The sequence below is a fragment of the Oncorhynchus mykiss genome, chromosome 3, assembly GCF_057628025.1.
Source record: "Oncorhynchus mykiss isolate SJ-2025 chromosome 3, ASM5762802v1, whole genome shotgun sequence".
Lineage (NCBI taxonomy): Eukaryota > Metazoa > Chordata > Actinopteri > Salmoniformes > Salmonidae > Oncorhynchus > Oncorhynchus mykiss.
In genome coordinates this window covers 77,589,736-77,612,218 of record NC_143024.1, presented here as the reverse complement: position 1 = coordinate 77,612,218, position 22,483 = coordinate 77,589,736, and the positions used below count along the sequence as shown (strand labels likewise).

The 22,483-nt window shown below is 42.1% G+C and overlaps 1 protein-coding gene and 1 pseudogene across 2 annotated transcripts in view; one reads left to right on the top strand and one right to left on the bottom strand.

Moving 5' to 3' along the window:
• Positions 1-4,396, bottom strand: part of LOC110520417 (ganglioside-induced differentiation-associated protein 2) — a 36,905-nt gene extending 32,509 nt beyond the window's left edge. Inside the window, exons 1-2 of the mRNA XM_021597727.3 lie at positions 3,929-4,396; positions 664-882 (exon numbers count right to left, since the gene is read on the bottom strand). Of these exons, the coding sequence (XP_021453402.2) occupies positions 664-845 (182 nt within the window). The 5' untranslated portion in view covers positions 846-882; positions 3,929-4,396. The remainder of the gene's footprint in view (positions 1-663; positions 883-3,928) is intronic.
• On the top strand, positions 4,159-13,078 carry LOC110504474 (WD repeat-containing protein 3-like; annotated as a pseudogene). Its single transcript, XR_016494941.1, has 12 exons — positions 4,159-4,170; positions 5,343-5,438; positions 5,645-5,752; positions 5,842-6,068; positions 6,272-6,365; positions 6,619-6,720; positions 7,209-7,264; positions 8,263-8,460; positions 8,612-8,712; positions 9,033-11,511; positions 12,429-12,522; positions 12,630-13,078. The product of XR_016494941.1 is annotated as a WD repeat-containing protein 3-like (transcript).
• The last annotated feature ends 9,405 nt before the right edge of the window (positions 13,079-22,483 follow it).

The following is a 22,483-nucleotide window of genomic DNA, read 5'->3' as shown; positions in this document are numbered from 1 at the left end:
CCAGTCCTTTTCAATTGAAAAAATATGTAGATCCTAACAAAAAAAAATCTTCACAAAAAATCCATATGATGAAAATCCATCGCAGTGACGGAGAACTTTAACCCCTGCACTTGGAGTGATCGTTGTTGATCCTTGTGCAAAGGGAGTGCAAGTCAATCAAGACACTGTGTCAAGTCCTGAAAATGCTGACAAATCAGGAACAGAAAAGTGATTTTCCTAAGACCTGTGTAAAAAGGCCTTAGTTCAGTCCAGTCTGTTCCTTTAACAACAGCAGGAATGTGAACAGGGCTTGAGGCCACCTGGGTACAAAGGTCTTACTGAGAGACTCCTACTAGTGGAACCTCTAGACACATCATGTGCTCAGCCTCGCTCCACAAAGAGGATCTATGAGGTAGGGTCTAGAATGCCCATGTGGAGAGAGAGAGAGAGAGGTGCATGGAGCAATAACAGAATCACAAGGCAAAAGAAGCCAGGGATTCAACTTGAGAGACCTTATTGCTGTCAACAAAGGCATTTGATAAGAGTTTGACGATTATGAACGTATGAGAAAATGAGAGACCCCCGAGATAAAGAAAAAAAGAGAGAATGCGAGAGAGCAAAAGAGAGACCAAATGATAGGGAAGTGGTATTAGAGATAGAGGTCCAGTCAGTGTGCATACTCACTAGAGCACGATCTTCCTGTTGATGTCCTCTCTGTAGGGAAAAGGGGAGGGGAAGGCCTCCTGGCTGACCAGGCTGTCGGTATACTCCTTCTCTGTCTCTTCTCCCTCAGAGTCTGGCTGCCGCTCCCAGGTGGACAGAGTCTGTACCTCCACAAACTGAGAGCGTGCTCCCAGAGGATCCATTCCTGCACTTCGCTGGCCTACACCTCAATGCTCCCCACTGTAAACAAAGCCAGAGAAATACATAAAGTGCATATATCAGTGTGCATTGTCCAGGAGCCAAATAGGAACAGTTATGACAAGGACCAGGAGACAGTCACAAGTGGTGAATACATTTGTGTTTACAAATGGTCTGGTGGTTTCAGTGTTCATCATCCAGTAGGTTAAAAGTAGAAATAACAACCCATTTTGTAGAGCAAAAGCATTTTAACACAATCAAAGAAAGGCTTTGTTCTGACAGATTAAAATTACACTGAACAAAAATAAAATGCAACATTTTCAAAGATTTCACTGAGTTACAGTTCATATAAGGAAATCAGTTTATTTCAATAAATTCATCAGGCTCTAATCTATGGATTTCACATGACTTGGAATACAGTTATGCGTCTGTTGGTCACAGAAGTAGGGGAGTGGATAGGGTTGCACATTTTGGGGAACATTCAGAGGTGGAAACTTTCCATAGGAATATATCGGAATTAATATTAATACCATTTAAATGTAAATGTTTTTTGCATTGGATATATTTACCATATCATATGGAGACATAAGGTAAACGGTTTATGTTTCTAAGTAGACATAATTGCAAATGATTAAATCCTTCCAAAATAAATAAATAAAACGATTTAGTTTCAAATTGAAATTGGTTGTCTTCCTCTCAGGCTTCCATGTCTTCTCCCTGGACCTCTTCAATGTCCACCTCTTGAACATCAGACTGAGGCCTCATCTTCACTGTCACTTTCCAACCTTGTTAAGGATGGCTTGTCAGGCTTTTAAAGCCTCAAATTTGCCAATTTGTCAACCCTTGTATTGGTCAGCCTGTTGTGTTTTGGTGTGTGTGTTCCCAAACAAGGACCAGCTGTGCTCTGAGGCGGCTGATGTTGGTGGGATTTGAAGGATGATGTAGGCAACAGGGGAAAGATTCTCAGATCCACTAAGTCCCTTCCACCAGGTGGCTGATAAGATATGTTGGCATGACTGTCATATTGTATCTCCACCCCAAAGTCCTTGCTTGGAAGTGTACTTCGCCAGACTGCCAAGAACCTTACTCTCATCCAGGCCAAGGTGGCGAGACACGGTAATGATGATACCATGGGCCTTGTTCCTTGCACCAGACAGGATACTCTTGCCAGCATACTTGGCGTCCAACATGTACGCTGCGGCGCGTGTGGGCTTCAGGCAGAAGTCTTCACGCTTTTTGATGCATTTCAGAACTGCTTGGAGCAACAGTGAAGTTGGCAGGGCAGTACGGATTTATTCTCTTACATCTGCAAGCAGAGTCTGAACATCAGACAGGATGGCATCGTCTCCCTCAATCCGTGCAATGGCTACTGCTATAGGTTTCAGGGGTTTCAGGCTGCTTACCACTCTCTCCCAAAATACATCATCCAGGAAGATCCTCTTGATGGGGCTGTCCATATCGGCAGACTGTGATATGGCCATTTCTTGGAGAGACTCCTTCCCCTCCAGGAGACTGTCAGACATGATGACATCACCACCCCAACAGGTGTTGCTGGGCAGCTTCAATGTGGTGCTCTTATTCTTCTCACTTTGCTTGGTGAGGTAGATTGCTGCTATAACTTGATGACCCTTCACAAACCTAACCATTTCCTTGGCTCTCTTGTAGAGTGTATCCAACCAATTGTTCAGTGCCATGATGGCATTGAGAAGCAGATTCAATGCATGAGCAGCACAGCAAATGGGTGTGATGTGAGTGTAGGACCCCTCCACTTTAGACCAAGCAGACTTCATGTTCGCAGCATTGTCTGTCACCAGTGCAAATACCTTCTGTGGTCCAAGGTCATTGATGACTGCCTTCAGCTTTTCTGAAAATGTAGAGACCGGTGTGTCTGTTGTCCCTTGTGACTGTGCTCTTGTAGTGTGGGCTCAATAGCATCTCATTAGAGTGCAAGATCTTCAGAATCAGCTGTACATGTGATGAGAGTGCACTGCACATGTGATGGAAGAATGCACTGTGCATGCAGAGGTTTGCAATTCTATTGAATTGGGGATAGTTAACCAAAATATGCCACAAGCCCTAGAATTGCCTTACATGTATCCCACAAAAAAGGTTAACTGTTATAAGCTAAAAAATGTTAAAATGAATTTAAGCTAAATTCCCCAAATTCCAGGGCGTAACTTAATTTACTGGAAAGCTTCTGAACATTTGCTACCCTAGGCGTGTATCAGAAGACCAGTCAGTATCTGATGTGATCACCATTTGCCTCATGCCGTGCTTTATCAGGCTGTTGATTGTGGCCTGTGGAATGTTGTCCCACTCCTCTTTAATGGCTGTGCTAAGTTGCTGGATCTTTTATTTCAGCTCATGGAACCAACACTTTACGTGTTGCGTTTACATTTTTGTTTAGTGTAGTTCTAGACAGTAATAAATTAACCGGTTGCAGGACTTCTGTAACTTCTAGTCTACAACCTGCCAAATAAAGCCTATCACCTAAATAGCAGAAGCCAAATTTGTCAGTAGACATTTTATTATGTTTGAAATATTCTGATTGCATTTTTGGGAGGTTAGGTGGCAGTTAGATCAAATTGGGTGAATATGGCAAGCAAGGTCTGACTAGGTCCGACTCATTACTGTTACATTAGTGCACCTAAACAGACAGGGAATTTGAATGGACCATAAGGACTCGATGAAATGCAGAATGAAGACAAAATATATACTAGCTAATTTTCATAACTTGAAAAAAAAAGTATACATTTGTGTTTACTGAAGCATGGTCAAACATTTCCTAGTGTTTTAGCTTGTGACATTACTCATATTATGTTATTACCATTTGAACGGTTAAATAGGCCCTATTTATGGGAAAAACATCAAATGAGAACATAAAATGTGTCGTCATCACCAACCATGGAGTTCGAGCTCAGCTGACCATCACATACATTACCAGTGCAGCGTTTGCTTTCGTTTTACTTTGATTCGCAAATAACCTGCTAGCACGGCAGCAAATAGTAGCAGGTCGAAAAAGGGAAGGAAATCAAATATGTATTTATCTAGCTAACGTTAGGTAATCAGAAGAAACATTTACACCTACCCGTTTTCCTTCGTCCACGAATATGTTGTCTACTCCGAGCAGGACTGAATTACAAAAAGCATCGAATGCAGGGAGTCTTCATGATTTTGTTATGATCACAAACATGGCAAAACTTGATTTGATCAAGCCAATTCCCATCGCACAGTCACGTTTACTATAGTTAGGCGAGTACCTGATCAGCTGATTCACTACAAAGAACCCAAACACGCATAACAATCCCTTCCGGAATAATGCCCAGGGATGTACAATAAATCCCAATATTTGTGTAAAACGCATAGTACAGCATTCAGAGGACCTATTAGAATTGCAGCTATCGGTAAGTAAATCCTCGAGAGCATTTTCTATATTGTAGGTAAATGTATGCATTTAGATATACGGTCAAATATATGGCATAGAGCAGAGATATTTTGTAATAAAATAAACAACAACACAAGAAGCAACCCCATAAAACAGACTAATGTAATAAATCCAAAAACTAGTTACTGTGACTGATCGATAATTCAATTGCAATTGAACAAGATTATAAGTACAATAATCATAACAACATATTTAAAATATACGTATTTTCTGCCTCTCTGTGTTTATGTGTTTCTGTATTTTAAAAAAAAATATGTTTTATAGTTTGTGTTCGACTACATATGTGTTTGATTAGTAAGGTCTTCCTCGTGTGCCCAGAAGACAGAAAACGGGTTTCCACTAGTTACCATAGCCCCCCCCAAAATATATATTGTTATATCGTAAAAATGAATGAAAACAAAAATAAGCTTTTTGGTCTTAATTTAAGGTTAGGGTTAAGCTTCCTGAAGGCTTCAGAGCTTTCACAAAATTCTACTAAAAAACGGTGAATTCCTTAGAGCTTCATTATCGGTTCACAGTGCACATTAGGGATATATGCTGGTCAACAATAAACAGCAGCGTATGATTATCAAATATACATGTTTTCTCTTTACTGTTTTCATCAAAACTCCGTGGCTCAGCGGTAAATCGTTGACTTTAGTAGGGCCAGTTGGAACACCAGCAGGTTTACATAATGCTTCCATGTTTTGCTTTCAGGATTACTATTTTTCTAAAACCGAATCTATGGCATTATTTCGGATGCTTAAGACATAAGCGATACTATACTAAATAAAAACGATTTATTTGAACAACAGTGCAGAAAGTGTGGTTTCACATACATTTATTTTAAATAGAGTGCCTTCAGCAGTATTCGACCTCATTACCCTCACGTCCCTGAATGTTTCATTGTTCCCTACTCTACCTGCTAAACTACCAATTAGGTGAAATGATATAAGTACAGTGTCCAATAGAGGTCGGTGTTTGGTTTATTGTCATACATTTCTCGGATCGCTAACATGATGTGTATTTTTCTCTTCTCTGATCTTTCCTACTTTTCCCCATCCCTCTCTTTCGTCAGGGCTCTGACGCGGTGCTGGAGGTGTTCAGTGTGCTGCCAGGACGAGGTGGAGAGGGTGATGGCCAAGAAGCTGAAGAGAGCCAAGAAGAAGGCCAGGTAAGTCGCAGACAGAGTAGAGATCACGCTGTCACTACAGCCATGGCAAAAACCAGTCTGCAGATGTAGTTCAAGTTGGGACATTCGTCAAACAGGTGTGGAATCTAATTCCAATGAAACTAAATACTTCAAATGTTTATATATACAGTTATGATGATTACATTTGTGAATATATAAAGATGAGGTGCTGCTGCCCCCTCGTGTAGGGATGTGCAGGGTGCAGAGGAGTAGGAAGCCCCAGAGCCTGTGGTGAAGAGGAAACTGGTTTATGAGATTGTGAGACTGACCAACATCAAGGCCTCTGCCAAGATTAGGTGCACACACACACACACACACACACACGAATGCATACTCTCACACACTCAATCAACCAACCAACATTTTGTGTCACTTTATATCCTAGATGGGTGGACTGCCTGCTGTTTGCGGGTGGGGAGTTGAAGGTAGCCATGCTGCTCCAGAACAACACAGTGGAGCCTTACAGCCTCAAGACGTCTGACAAGAACCCCACGGGCACTAAGATCTCCAGGCTCGCCCTGGGAGACCAGGGTGCCCGCACATTGGCCTTCAGCTCAGACAACATTGCTGTCCCTTCCGCCTCTCCGGGGACACTGTCAAAGTCTGGAACAGGTAGAAACATCAGGTCACACAGCGCTAGGATTGACCTGACCATGGGGTTTCACTGTATAAGTTAAATCTAGTTAATTAAAGCTTTAGGCTTTCCAGCATCTTTAAAAGTTTACATATATTATGACACCTAGACACATATTATAAGAAGTTTTCTTCATTCTGAATGGGTGTCGTAACAAGTTCCAAGTTCCTCTCTGTCACAGGTCTACCCTGCAGGTGATTCGCACCATGGCGTGTGAGTATGCCCTCTGCTCCCTGTTCGTCCCTGGAGAAATGCAGATGATCCTAGGAACCAAGGTAACACACATGCATGCACACACTAACATACACCAAACTTCTGCAGATGTGTATTATCCAGTATTGGACTATTGTGTGGAACTCACGCTTACCGAGAGAGGACTCTAGTCTAGTCTGTTTTATTATGAGCAGTGCCATTGAGGACTTTTGCCATGTTGGCGCTGCCCATGCTCTCACAGACGCCATAGTGGGACAGATACAATGATGTAATGTCTATGGGCTAACCAAGTCTGTCTCTCTCCTCTCCTGTCAGAGTGGTAAGATTCAGATCTTTGACTTGGCATCAGGAACCCTCCTGGAGACTGTCAATGCCCATAACGGAGCTCTGTGGACCATCTGTCCGTCTCCTGATCAGGTACTGTCTGTCTGTCAGGATCTACCTGTCCATGTTCAACATCATCCACAATACATGTAGAGCGTTCATGGATCTCATCCTCTAAAGTGCCAATCTCCATTACAACTCCAAAGTTTCCCTTATCTGTAGATAAAAGCCCATGGACAAGTCCACGTTTACAGAGTGATGCTGAGACTCACTTTAAAATCTACAGTATGTCAAACAAAAACCAATGTTTTAAAAGTTAAACAAACCATACAACTCTATGCACAATGATTACTTTGAACAATTTCCACATATTTTTTTTACAAAAGCAAATTTACTTGAAGAACAGTATGCAGATGCAAAGTTTGGTAGCAAAATGACATTACCAAACGTTGCATCTGCACTTTGTTTGACATACATTTTAAAGTCTCAATATCACTCCTTTACCGTGGGATTGCCCCCATACAATACAATCCTTCCCATTTGCTCTGACTGTTTATTTGACTATTATGTTATTTCCTCAGAGGGGGATAGTGACGTCAGAGTTTCAGCTGATTAAGGATGGAGAGGCTGCACAGAAGTAAGCCAAGATGTATTCCTTCTGTTTCACATACTGTCAATAACACAGTAATGCTGTTTTATACTAGAGGCAAAGAAGTTCAATCAAATTTATTTTTTTATATAGCCCTTCGTACATCAGCTGATATCTCAAAGTGCTGTACAGAAACCCAGCCTAAAACCCCAAGCAGCAAGCAATGCAGGTGAAGAAGCACGGTGGCTAGGAAAAACTCCCTAGAAAGGCCAAAACCTAGGAAGAAACCTAGAGAGGAACCAGGCTATGTGGGGTGGCCAGTCCTCTTCTGGCTGTGCCGGGTGGAGATTATAACAAAACATGGTCAAGATGTTCAAATGTTCATAAATGACCAGCATGGTCGAATAATAATAAGGCAGAATAGTTGAAACTGGAGCAGCAGCACAGTCAGGTGGACTGGGGACAGCAAGGAGTCATCATGTCAGGTATTCCTGGGGCATGGTCCTAGGGCTCAGGTCCTCCAAGAGAGAGAAAGAAAGAGAGAATTAGAGCGAGCATATGTGGGATGGCCAGTCCTCTTCTGGCTGTGCCGGGTGGAGATTATAACAGAACATGGCCAAGATGTTCAAATGTTCATAAATGATCAGCATGGTCGAATAATAATAAGGCAGAACAGTTGAAACTGGAGCAGCAGCACAGCCAGGTGGACTGGGGACAGCAAGGAGTCATCATGTCAGGTAGTCCTGGGGCATGGTCCTAGGGCTCAGGTCCTCCGAGAGAGAGAAAGAGAGGAGAGAATTAGAGAACGCACACTTAGATTCACACAGGACACCGAATAGGACAGGAGAAGTACTCCAGATATAACAAACTGACCCTAGCCCCCCGACACATAAACTACTGCAGCATAAATACTGGAGGCTGAGACAGGAGGGGTCAGGAGACACTGTTGTCCAGGCAGGTACTAGTGATCCCAGGCTGCATGGTGTTATTCAGGTGAGCTTCTATGGAGTGAGCCCTTGACTGGAGTTTGTGTGTGTGTGTTGCAGGAGGCTGACGATGAAACGCATGCGTACACTGCAGCTGGATGAGGATGTGTTGCATGTGTGAAATATTCTCCTGACCAGAGATTGTTGGCTGTCTACCTGCTGCACTGTACCGTCAATGTCTTCTACACTGACACACTCAAGTTCTTCTTCTCTCTGTATGGACACAAGCTCCCTGTGTTCTGCCTGGACATCTCTCATGTGAGTACCAGTACTCAATCTGGCAAACCAATCTAAACTAAAAACTAATGTAATGTGTGACGGTAGATGAATATAGAATGTGCATGGTTAAAGTTGCTGTGTGTGTCTAATCTGTCTTGACTTTGAATGTTACTTCTTCTCCACCTGTCAGGACAGTGCCATGATAGCAACCGGTTCTGCAGACAGAAACGTCAAGATCTGGGGTCTGGATTTTGGGGACTGTCACCGATCTATGTTTGCCCATGATGACAGGTACAGAAAATGTATAACCTAATGTTAATATGAATATATAATATACTGCCAGAACATATTGTCCTAAGCCGTCAGACATATGGTCAGTGTAAATGGCTTAATGTGGACGCTTTACCAACGGTCTCATATGATATCATTTAATATACGTTGACTTCACTCTCCCCATTTCCAGTAAAATATTTAATTTAATCTCCAGTTTCAGAAACACTGTCCTAGTTAGCCACCTCTGACCGATGACATCACCCCACCTGCTCTTTCATGTCGCCGTTTTGTCATTTCTCATCTGCTTTCCTTTTCCTTCTCCTTCTTTCTTTTCTCAGCATCATGTACCTTCAGTTTGTTCCCAAAACCATCTGTTCTTCACAGCGGGGAAGGAAAAGAAGATACAACAATGGGATGCAGTCAAGTTTGAGCACATCCAAACTCTAGAGGTGACATTCACTCCCATGCTGTTACATTTCCCATATGGAGAGGAGGCCTCGAGTTCCATTATTAAAAATGTGTTGAATATTGATGATTGGCAAGCAATTATGTGACCTAAATGCGCCCTTTCCCATCGGAGTGACTTAATTTATTATTATTTATTTCAAACAGTGGAAGTATAAAGGTGTGTTTTCTCTGTGTCGTTTCTCTCTCACTGACGTCTCGTGTGTCTCACAGGTTCCTGGAGAGACCAAAAGCAGCAGAAGTGGCGAAGAAGAACATAGAGACAGTCAAAGCTGTGTCATGACTTTACTTTCATTAATCTGATTATTGTTATTTATTTAATCATCTAACTATGTTTAATTGTAACCCAATTTAAATTAATCATGTAACAATTAACTAATTAGGATTTGGGGCACCAGAGGTTGTTTTTAGAGTTACCATCTCCGGAATTAAACTCTATAAGGTATATATATCTATTACATCAATAAACAGCTGGAGCTGGAGCTCTTATTAATCATTACCTCATATCATCATTCTGAACAGTCGTAAACTCAAGCATCTGCAAAAAACCCAGCCTTGCTAATGATTCAGTGCTACACAAATTGGTTTAATTATTTATTTACTAGCCAACTAAAAAATAACACAGAAGAAACATACACACTTACTACATGAGACAAAGGTCCCTAGCGGACATTCACAATATGGCTTTTTATCCAACAACATGGAGAAAGAGAGAAAAAGACACTTATCGTCGATACATTTCAGGACTTTTCTCACATGAATCATATAGTTTGCACACGAACCGCCACCCGTTTGGAATAGGAAATCATGAATGTATTTACGTGTGGATGTCTTTGTCCGGCTTGTAGTCCTGAACAGAACTACAGAGTTCACTCGGTTCCATTCGATCCTGAAGCTGCTTATTTGAAGATAAGTCAGCTGTGCCGATGGTTCCAGTCATGTGATGAGAGTAGCGTACTACAATGTTTTGTCAATGGTAGTAGGATGGTTTGAAGAGTTCAATATATTTTATTCGGGACAGCTAATCAGCTGTACCAGTGATTGTCTGAGAGGGTTTGTTTTCCTCTTCCTCCTCATGTTGATAGTCAAGATTTGACCCACAATGAACATGAGCTGCAGCTTGCTGTTTCTCTGGTCTAAAGGAAGGTGAGTTTATTTCTTCACCTCGTGTTGAGGTTCAAAGTACCAACCATTTCAAACGTGTAGCTACCCGCCTCACGTTCCCTGGTCTAATGTTAATTTCGTTAACAAGGCTCGAAGGGGACAGCTCCGTCTGTCTGACACGCTCTCCGACCTCACTCGGGGCATGGCTACCTATGTATGCATAGTTTATAGGAGATAGATTCTCTTATACCTCCTAAAATCACATTCCTATCTTAACAACAATACTTTAAACATTTTTCATACTACATGCACAACGTATTGGATGGAAACTTGACAGATAAAGGGGATATACTTTCCAAGTTACAGTATTTTGTCCATACAGTTTTTAATGACATCACTAAACGAAAAGCAATATCACATTAGTTTTCCATAGCTCCCCACTGACCATTCCCCACGCCACATTATGTTACAAATATTGTTCCAGTATTCACGTTTGACCGAGTTAGAGTTTGTCGGGAAAAGTCTGTGAAACAGAGATTCCTTTGTTCATACTGGAGGGGAATAAAGAAAGTCTTCTCCTTAAATTTACGACAGGGTGTGGAGGTCAAAACCCCCACACCAGATCCCTCCTCCACTCTGCAGGTGAGAGAAGGTCTGTTATTGTCAGCCATTTCCAAGCTGATCTGTCCCATTGTGATCCTCACAGGACAGTCATGACAGCTGTGAGTCTCCACGTCAAGTAACTAGACTGCAGAGATGGAGAGGTTGTATGTGTGTAATCTGTAATGGTGTGTGTATGTGTGTGTGTGTATACAGTATATGTGTCTCTCTTCAGGCTGAGCTTGTCATGGAGGCTCTGGAGCTGTACAGATCAGAGATAAGGAAAATGTAGGAGCATCAGCCTGCCAGTCAGCCGGCAAACAGTTGCCTCCAACTAAAGTCAATCTTATCCTTGTGGCCTTTTTAATTTTTAATCCCACCTGAAATTATGATACGTGCATAGCCCAGGGTACTAGCTCCATTCCTCACTAATCGATCATGTAACCATTGTAACTACATCCTCTTCTGCCTCCCTTGCAGCCGTCTCACTATGTCATGGCACATGATGCAGAAGGCCCATTCCAGTGAGCCGGAGGTGTCTCTGCTGGTCCTGCCGTTCCCCTACGTCCCAGACCTGCTGTCTCTCTTCAACAGCTATGTCCAGGATGGCCTGGAGGTCGAGCTAGTGTGCCGCTTCTTTCTGCTCAGGTATGCTAGCCTCCAACACAGGCTTCTCAAGTAGTGCGATAACCTGGGGAAGTTCTCCCTTTAGGATGATTATATAAAGGGATGGAGTCTAGATTCAAACTAGTTATGTGTTGCTATTTTGCATGGGTGGAGCTCCAAACAGAGGTGGTGTTTCCGAAAAAGAATTCTGACTTCAAACAAGTTAGATATCATAAGATAATGCTGCATAAGCTACTAAAACATTGTCCGACACACAGTAGGAAAAGAGGCATGGACAAAACAAGGAAAAACTAAATGGGAAAAACAAGGAAATGCCTCTCCTGAAGGAAAATTACATTTCTACTTACGGCCAATAAAATGCGAACGTTAACAGCCGGCGCTTCCATTGAAACGCACAATCCAATACTATAGTTTTCCAGACTTCCACTAGTCGAGTCAACAACACTATATTTGGAAGGATGACGTCTCGCGACGATGGACATGCTAACAAACAACATTACACTAATCATAAGTGTTTGTCAGTCAGTTGTTTGTGCATTTCTCTCACATCATTTCTGATGAAAACCTTGTAACTCTATTTTTGCTAATTTTCCTATTTTTCTTTTATATTTATATATATATATATATATATATATATATATATATATATAAAAAGCTATGTACTCTGAACATTTCATGACTAAGACCAAGAAAATGTATTCACAATAGCTTCTGAAGTTTCATAATTGTATGTTTGTTAATGGGGAGAATATGGTAATTTGTTCAATTTGCTGAAAAGTTTCTGTTGTGGAGATAAGAGGTTTACATCAGACACAACAATATGCAAATAACCTCACACAGGTGTGTGTGTCTGGTGTCTCTGTGGTACTTCCGAGTAGATGAGCCTCATGTCTGTCTGTGTCTGTCCTCACTGTGCTGGTTGGTCCTTATCTCTCCAGGGTCCACTTTGGCCAAATCTCCAGTAACCAGATGCTGCCAACTGTCATAGATGAGCTAAGAAGCAACACCCTCTTTAAAGTCTGAGAGTTCAGGGTAAGTCCAATCAAAGAATATACAAACATTTACTCCACAAGTCTTATCAAACTGTTTCTCGCCTTCTGCTCCTGGATGTTCTGGGGTTCAACAGTGCTGGTCTCCAGTTTCTCCAGGTGGAGGTCGAGAGCAAAGAGGACATCATGTTCTTTGCCGACGCCGCCTCGATGAGAAGCGAGAGAGAGAAGAGAGCTCTACTCATCATCGCCTGAATCACTCTCTCTCTAGAGGCTGGTAGGATGACCTATAGGAGGACGGGTTCATTGTAACTGCTGGAATGGAATTAATGGAACGGAGTCAAACATGTCATTTCCATATGTTTGTTTGATACTGTTCCATTTATTCCATTCCAGCCATGACAATGAGCCCGTCCTCCTCGCACCAGCTTCTTCTGATATCTACCCCACATCATGACTAGTAGGCTACTGCAGGCAAGGCCTTTAGCAGAGATTTACACTGTTTAGTTTTATATTTCAACTGTTATAGGATCCTGATAGGACATAACACTGTTGTTCAATGACATGCTTCATTTCCTAAATAAACTGTGTCTGAGTCACTCATGTCAAGCCTCGCTTCCTCAGGTTTTACAGAACGCCTGTGAATTAATAAATCCACTGTGCCCTAACTCAAGTCAAAAGGAAGTAGTGTATGTATACACAGCAGATCCCTATGCAACCACAGTCTCGTATAAAACATATAAAACTCCATCTTAAATAGATACAATTCATGTTGGACTTTTCCCTCCCTGGCCGGTCTTAGTTTCCCGTCACATGGGGGTTTGACAGGTATGATTTAGGCCTGTTTCTCTGGGTTTTCCTGTATCACAGCTTAGGGGAGTGATTCAGGGCTGGTTCAGGGCCAAACCGAAGTGGACTTCAGGGGGATAGAGAGCGGTGTCCGATTTGTCACAGACCACCAGTCTCTCAGACCACCAAGACTGCCACTCCCAAAGAGCTCACAATACAGAACCAGATTCAGTCAGCTACAGGGGAGCCCCTCCTACCTCTCCAGCCTGGTCTCATAGACTAGATGTAACATAGTATAAATCCAGCACACTCAAATTACAATGATACGTTTGGTACAGTTAGATAAGACCGATGATTACTTAATGCAAAAACAAAAATAGAGTAGTTGGTTGGAGTGGATGGATGGGCGTCTAATGCAAACATCTAGTAACCCAAAGGTTGTGAGTTTGAATCTCATCACAGACAACTTCAGAATTTTTGCTAATTACCAGCTTTTCAACTACTTACTACTTTTTAGCTACTATGAAACTACTTAGCATGTTAGCTATAAGCCTTCCCCAAACCTTAACCCTTTTAGCTAACCCTTCAACTAGCTATCTAACGTCAGACACCAAGCTAGAATTCGTAACATATCTTATGTTTTGCAAATTCGTAACATGTCATATGAATGGGTGATGGACATTCACAAATGAATACGTACCATACGAAACATAACATATACTAAATGGAGCGACTCAGATTTACGTACAGAATAACATGAAATGCTCTGAGACCAGGTTGCCCTCTCTTCTCACCACAGTTATTCCATACTGCCATCAGTGGGAGGCAGATTCAGCTTGACTTTACTGCTCTTGTAACCCAGGCTGAATTTATGGTGACTATACCTTGTGTATGTTGACAACATAATTCACCCAAGAGTAGAGTATAGGACCCACATCTCTCCCATCTCAATTTTCAGTACCATATTTTGCTGAAATATGGGCTGCTTTCATTTTTTCCACAACCCTGAACTTTAATCACTTAACATTGGCAATGTTTCACCCACATCAAACACGTAATGTTCCACAAGTGTGTTTATATCCTGACCGCAGGGCGCTGTGAATTAATGAAATGGACACCTTAAAACGCCTTTTCCCCCTGTTCGCTTTTTAATCTTGTAGCATACAAAAATCAAATTAACTCTGTATTTATAAGGCTGTGAAAAGGTCCAGAAACTCTTTATGAGGCTGAATTTGGCTCTTTAAGCTATAAATGTCACATCTAACTAAATTAAAAATTCTTCAGAAAAAAACTGAAACACACACACAATGTTACAACACACCAGCAATGGATTACAGACTAATCTCAACTCAAAATGGTATTAGAATGCATCATTTCTTTTCAAAACAGTATGAAACATTTTCAGATACCCTATGTAGCAAACAAAGTTTGACCTGAATATTACCCCCAACATTTAAGTTACCTTTCAGTAAAACTATGAACTCAATTTAAAAAGCAGCTGCCCCTAAAAACGAACTTCTCATTTAGAAAACTGTTTACGTGGCATCGTTTTGTGAGGCTTGGGTTCGTGACTGTATCACAACATAAATGAATGTTGAGTTTGTTTCAATCCTGCCCACAGCTTGCAACACACAAGTAATCCTCAGTTTGGAACACAACTTCATGGGACCCAATCGTAATGCCTGTGGTACATTTTTGTTAACTTTGGAAAACCCTATGGGGTTAGTTAGGGACCATTGGTAAATTACACAATGTAAATGTGACAATATGTTCAAATTCCTATAACTCAAAATTTCAATGACTTAAAAATGGCAAACCAACTATAAATTGTAGAAATACATTTTGGGGAATTTAATGAGAAATTTAAAAGGTTTGCCATATGTAAATATTATCTCATTAAAATGGTATAATTTATTGACGGCCCCTAACTAGCCCCTGAGCTAGGCTATCCAAAGTTAAATACATTTTGCCACATTTGCAGACCAGCCAGTGAAGCTAATTGGTGAAACAATTTGGCTAACTCTTCCCACATGCGAACACACACAAGACACCCACATCAAACCATGACACTGAAATCAACTTGCCTTTGAATTCAGCCATGGCCGCTAGCATTTCTTAAAGAACCAAATCTAAAACAAGTCCAAATCAGGAAGTGCAGTTGCCCTTTAACCTTGTCTTATTCAATATAGCACACTTTTCCAGTTGTACATGTGTAATCTCGTTCTCTGCCTCAAACAATATCTAAAAGTGAGAGATTTTTTTCCTGATGTTTTTGTCAACCTGTTATATTCTGCACTGTTACAGAACACTCATAACAGCCATGGCACACAGAGTGTGAGTAAAATGTTTGAGGTTTCCTCCCTCCATCTCACTCATATGTATTGTGGCTACAGCTACACAAGGACCCCAAGTTTATTATTAATTTCAGCTTTATGGCTTTTCACATACAACAGGCCAGTGTACCTGGGAGGAAAAATAGGGCTCAATGGTTGGTTCCATAGCTGTGACTGATCCAGAAAAATGACCCACTACTTTCTCATACTGACTCTTGGCTCTTCAGATGAATAAACAGAGAGAATTGTAGAATAAGCGCTTATCCGTAGCAGTTATATGTGGGTGTAACTGGATAGATTTCAATGGATTGACATGAATATCATGTGCCCTGTTTCAAGACTATACAGACAGTGTTATAATCAAATCAATCAAATGTATTAATAAATCAATTTTTACATTAGCAGATGTCACAAAGTGCTTATACAGAAACCCAGACGAAAACCCCAAACAACAAGCAATGCAGATGCAGAAGCATGGTGGCTAGGAAAAACTCACTAGAAAGGCCAAAACCTAGGAAGAAACCTAGAAAGGAACCTAGAAAGGAACCAGGCTCTGAGGGGTGGCCGGGTGAAGATTATAAGAGTACATGACCATTAAGGCCAGATTGTTCTTCAAGATGTTCAAATGTTCATAAATGACCAGCAGGGTCAAATAATAATCACAGTGGTTGTAGAGGGTGCAACTTGTCTGCACCTCAGGCATAAATGTCAGTTGGCTTTTCAAAGCCGAGCATTCAGAGGTCAAGACAGCAGGTGTGGTGGAGAGGGAGAGAGGGGGTTGAAAACGCCAGGTCTGGGACAAGGCAGCACGTTCGGTGAACAGGTCAGGGTTCCATAGCCGCAGGCAGAACAGCAGAAACTGGAGCAGAACCACGACAAGGAAGTACATGTCTGGTGAAAAGGTCAGGGTTCCGTAGGCACAGGCAGAACAGTTGAAACTGGAGCAGAACCACGACAAGGAAGTACATGTCTAGTGAAAAGGTCAGGGTTCCGTAGGCACAGGCAGAACAGTTGAATCTGGAGCAGAACCACGACAAGGAAGTACATGTCTGGTGAAAAGGTCAGGGTTCCGTAGGCACAGGCAGAACAGTTGAATCTGGAGCAGAACCACGACAAGGAAGTACATGTCTGGTGAAAAGGTCAGGGTTCCGTAGGCACAGGCAGAACAGCAGAAACTGAATCAGCAGCACGAGAGTATGGAATGACTATCAATAAGTAGGTCAACCACACAGGTCAGGTAGAAAGCAGATGTGTATCCATTGTATTTGCTGCATTCATGCAGAGGACCTCTCCTATATCTACACAAGTCTTAAGAATCTGTACAGAGAATATGAGTGTTTTCCAAAACAGTCAGCTGTGACCCACTGAAGGATTGAAGAGAGAGAGAGAAAAAGAAGGCGCTTAGACAGTACACTACTGAACATGACCACTGGGTTGCAGTCTTACCTTTCCCAAAACTCTTGGCAGTAGCCACCTGCGGAGTCCATGTGAATCCAAAGCCCCCTATCCAAGCCTGTGTCAGTAGATTACAGCCCTAGCACCTGTTCTGTTGTTTAGCTCATAATGGTTAAGGTTAGGACTGGGTCCAACACGGTCGTCACTAGCTTCTATACCCTCAAAGTCATAAACCCAACCATTTTTACAATTTATCTTCTTACATTCTTTTTTTTAACCCTAACCTTAACCACACTGCTAACCTTATGCCTAACCCTAACATTAAATTAAGACGATAAAGCAATTTTTTTGGTGCCATTTTTGACTTTGTGGCTGTGGAATCTGACTTTGTGGCTGTGGAAGCAAATGGAAACCGTCCGACACTGACAGACCACTGATCCCAACTGCCCATCAATACAGAATCGCCATCACATTAGTGGCATACCACAGCATGGAGGTGACACTGCAAATAATCCATTGTCTATCATTTCCAAGTTCAAACAGTTCATGACCTATATCTTTCACATAGATTAATATTACTTCTTGTATTACAGTGTCATTGTGGTACTTCTTTGGCTCTTTTGGGAGGCTTTTGCCTAGCAACCACAAACAATTGCAAAGAAGTCACTCTATTTTTTTAACATTTAAATGTAACCTTTATTTGACTAGGCAAATCAGTTAAGAACAAATTCTTATTTACAATGATGGCCTACCCCGGCCAAACCTAGACAACGCTGGGCCAATTATGCACCTTCCTATGGGACTCCCAATAACAGCCAGATGGGATGCAGCCTGGATTCAAACCAGGTACTGCAATGACGCCTCTTGCACTGAGATGCAGTGTCTTAGACCACTGTACCACTCGGAGTAAATAAGCCTGTAACTACCTGAGTAAGATATGGCGGATCGGTCTGAGAAGACCCTGAGTCGTAACCTGGCTGCTATGAGAATGGGGCAAGAGACGGCTAGAGATTGGTGGTCTTCCAGTCAGGGTCTGAGTGATGAGGTGACAGAACACTCAGTCATGCCCAGTGCTGACCATCTCTCTCTGGAGTAGTTACCATGTGAACGCTTCCTTTATCTGCATCTGCCTTTCAACTCTGTCCAACCTTCTTCTTCTTTTCTTTCCTTCTTGCATTTTTATTTTCTTCATATTTGAATTTTAAATTCACTGTGGCATTATTTATGTGAATATGGTTAGTATTCCCTGCATATTTCTGCTATACCTCCCACCACATTCATAAAGCTACAGCAGTCGTGAGGATAAACCATGATTTTTATTTTCATGTCATTATTTATAGGCTATCCCTCCATTCTCATCTCAACTTTCAACATTAGAAAAAGTAGATAGAAACATTTTATAAAAATATTCTAATTTCCTCGTTATCCATTCCAGCAGTGTGTTCCATCAAGAGTCATGGTGGCTGTTGTATTGCAGCCCCAGGAGCTGAAAGTGGAGGTGCTCCCTAAACAGCGTCAGTCAGTCACACATGTTGAGTGTGTCAGCAGCACGCCTCCACTCATCTGGGCGGAAGAGAGGAGCATGTTTTAATAACGCGAGTTTGGAGAGATCAGGAGAGAGGAAACCATTTCTCCCCCCTACCCCACACTGGGGTCAACCCTTCATGGGCCCTTATGAAGCAACACACACACAGACACACACACACCAACACACAAACTGCTTACTTTCCTCTTTTAAGAGCTTTCCCCAGAAATCCACGCAGCTGATGTAATTAGTCATTTTTGAGCCCTGCACTTCATATTACTACCCATAAACAGACATTCAATACTTTCCTTTGAGAGCCATGTTTATCCTAAGGTTATATAGTCCATGCAGGACCTCTCAGTGTTTATTCTCTAGAACAATAATGACACTATTGGTCCCTGCTGGAATGCTGTTCATTTGTCCAATTAAACACTGCAAATAAATACAAATCTATTAGACTCGCTCTGGTCAGATTTGTTCCAAAAACACTTGAACAACGGCACTCTGCCTGAGGATTTATGGAGTATGTTTGAAAGCAGCAGGACTGACGGACGAAATGACGTGGAGGGAGATTTGGAGGTTTAATCTATGTTATTATCTAAATATACTGTGACATAAATCTGGATTACACACAAGCAATGACGACAGCCTGTGGAAACTAATACAAACACTTTCACAAAGTAGCTACTGAGCACAATATCTTAGTCAACTGGATACAAGTATATAGTAGACCGTGTTATGCTACAGACCATGAAGTGGCATAAATACACAAAGCATGTATTGCAAAGAGCATCATTAGAGCAAACATTTGGAGGGCACATATTTCACAGAAATTATACTAATTTAAAAGTAAATGGTCACAACAAACTATGTATTTTCTACTTAGAACTATGTAGAAAATAAAGCAAACAACTTCCTGTGCTAGAAATGACCGACTTTTTACACAACTAACCAATCTAAGCTCTAAAAACGCTGCAACAAATTTGGGGGATGTTTTTCTGGGGAGTGGAGAGTAAAGTCTGCCATTGTGATGAAGTATCTACAGTCTCCATGGGAGTGATCACATACAAGACTGGACGGAGGGCCCACAATCCCCCAGACAGACAGCCAATTTCATGTCTTATAAAAGCCTTACTGGATCTATAAACGCTGCACGCCAGGAACACAGAAACCAATACATACAGGAGCATAACCCAAATCCATAGCATCGATGACATATAGGTTTATGTAGAGTTACTTTATGTGGGCTCCTGAGTAGCGTAGTGGTCTAAGGCACTGCATATCAGCGCTACAGACGTCACTACAGACACCCTGGTTTGAATCCAGACTGTATCACGGCTGTGACTGCGAGTCCCGTAGGGCGGCGCACAATTGGCCCAGCGTTGTCTGGGTTTGGCCGGTGTAGGCCGTCATTGTAAATTAGAATTTGTTCTTAACTGACTTGCCTAGTTAAATTATGAAATTTTAAAAAACATTAAAGAATCCCAAATACCTGTACCCACAGCATAAATATTGTACTGTACAGACTCACAAACACAGTACACTTTGCTGACCTTACCTGGTGGGTCTAAAGTTTCATTTTGAGCTGCATGAATGAGTCAGACTGAATAGTGGATTGTTTCTATATATAGTACATGTACGTAGTTCTTCCCTTGCCTTCATTTGGACAATTGATGTTTTAAGTTATAAGGCATCTTATTTATCTGTAGATGTGTGGACCATGGACTAAGGAGAAGATAACTACCCATATCAGTTTATTTTAGCAGCATAGGAGGACTGGAGAGATAATTGGTGTTCCAGTCTTTGATATGTCCAAGGATCCAAAGCCATTTCAGTTGGTCTACTCTGAGTCGACACAGTAGACCAGCCAATTAAAACCAGCACACAACCACTTCTCTGAGTCTACCCCTAGCCACACAGTCAAATAACACACAAAGAGGAAGTCCAACCCAAACATCCTGTAGGGAAGAGTGAGACCACATGGATGCTCTTTTGCAGTGGGCATGTCTCTGTTTGACCTACCATTGACTCAAGGTATCAAAACTAGCTCCAAAGTCTAGGAAACATATCAGGCGGAATCAGAAGCTATTCCAAAAATGCCTGTTAAGTCTTGTGGGTGGAAAAAACAACAACATCCAGAACCCCAAGTCAGTCCCTGGGTCTGTAATGAGTGCAGCATGAACCATATCAAAATGTGTCAAAATACCCCAAGAGGGAGAAAAGGTAGAATCTTTAAAGTGGAAGAGTGTCTCTTTTAAAGGGGAACGTGAAATCTGTGTCTAACATGACAGGTCAGAATTTGGAGATGAGAAATTTAAGCTTGATGTGGGCACGGCTATTCCCTTTAAATATGTTTTATTTGTCTGAAAGAAGGGTCAGGACCGCCTGTCAAAGAATCCCCCAGACCACCCAGAAAGAGGGTCAAACTGTCAATCAACCATGAATTAACACGCTCTATAGTCTTTTATTACCATCTCGACACTGATAAATACAATATAGTAATTATTGGTGAATATCAATGTATTAGTTTAATATTAGGTAAAGTTAACAGATATTTTCATGAGCTAGTGAGACTCATATGAGCCACTTTGTATTAAAGCACTCTAGTAACAATGCATCCATAAGACCGATCAAATCGAGAAACCCGGCCATAGTTGTTCTTCATCTGTCTTATGTTATAGATTCACACTCTCTCTCCAACCCTGTTGTTGGAGAGCTACCGTCCTGTAGGTTTTCGCTCCAACCCTAATCTAGCGCACCTTATTCTAATAATTAGCTGGTTGATAAGCTGAATCAGGTTAGTTACAACAGGGGTTGGAGTGAAAACCTACAGGAGGCTAGCTCTCCAGGTATAGGGCTGGAGAGCCCTGCTCTAGTAGCTCTACTGTCAGCAATGGTTAATGTAGGCAGATTGCACATAGAGGGAACAATAAAGCTAGTATATTCACTCTTGCCATATTCAGAGCTGAGTAGCTAATATTTATCCCCCTGTACAGTTAGACTGGCTGCCAGCCTGTTGGATTATTGCCCGCTCACTACGATCGCTGATCCAAACAAACACACATACACGATGCACACACAGACACACTCATACCTAGAGGTCAGATGAGGGTGCAGAGTGTGTGTCCCCAGGGTGTGTCTTGACTCTGAGGCCCCAGTCATCTGTCAGCAGGCAGGCTTGGGCTCTGAGCTCAGGGTAATCCCTCTGTCAGTGGCCAGCCCTCTAGCTGGACAGGGTAGCCAACACCAGCTTGGGCGCACATGCACACACTCACACATACCACCAAAACATACGGTTTAATCCTCGTCTCACTCACTAATAACACCTCTACTAACCCCCCACCCCACGCAGGACACCAGGATTCACAGAGGAGAAGATTTCCACCCACCTCTTCCCAAAGCCCTTCCAGAACAAAGGGAGACTTGCTGACTGCTTCATATTAGTGTTTAATTAAGTTCAAAGACATCTCCTCTCTCTGCCGCGCTGGTCTCTCTACAGACCAATAACCCAATTGAAGTCGTCTATTCTTTCATGGCTCTGAGCTGCCATTCCTATGGGCTGGGATCACCACTACAGCTAAAGCTACAGCTAAAGCTACAGCTACACTGCTAGGGCCCTGTGGTCGTCTTTGGCCACGGCTGATCTCTCACTCGGGATTCATCCAATAGAACCATTAAATGGCTCACTCCCTCTCTCTTTCATCTCCTCCTCCTCTCTAACCTCACTCTCCATCCCTCCCTACATCCCTGAGTAGCCCCCCAGCGTGCTCACACTGACAGATCTCTGCTTAGCACCTTCAAACATTACAGATAACCTTTTTTAACGCAGGCTGGCTAAACAGAGTCAGGCCTGCACTCCAGAGGCTTGTGCTGGCTGTAAAGAGGTGGAGGGTAGGAATGGAGGGAAGGGAAGGAAATCTCTTTGAGAGTTCTCTCCCTTTGGTTGTTTTATCAATGGTTTA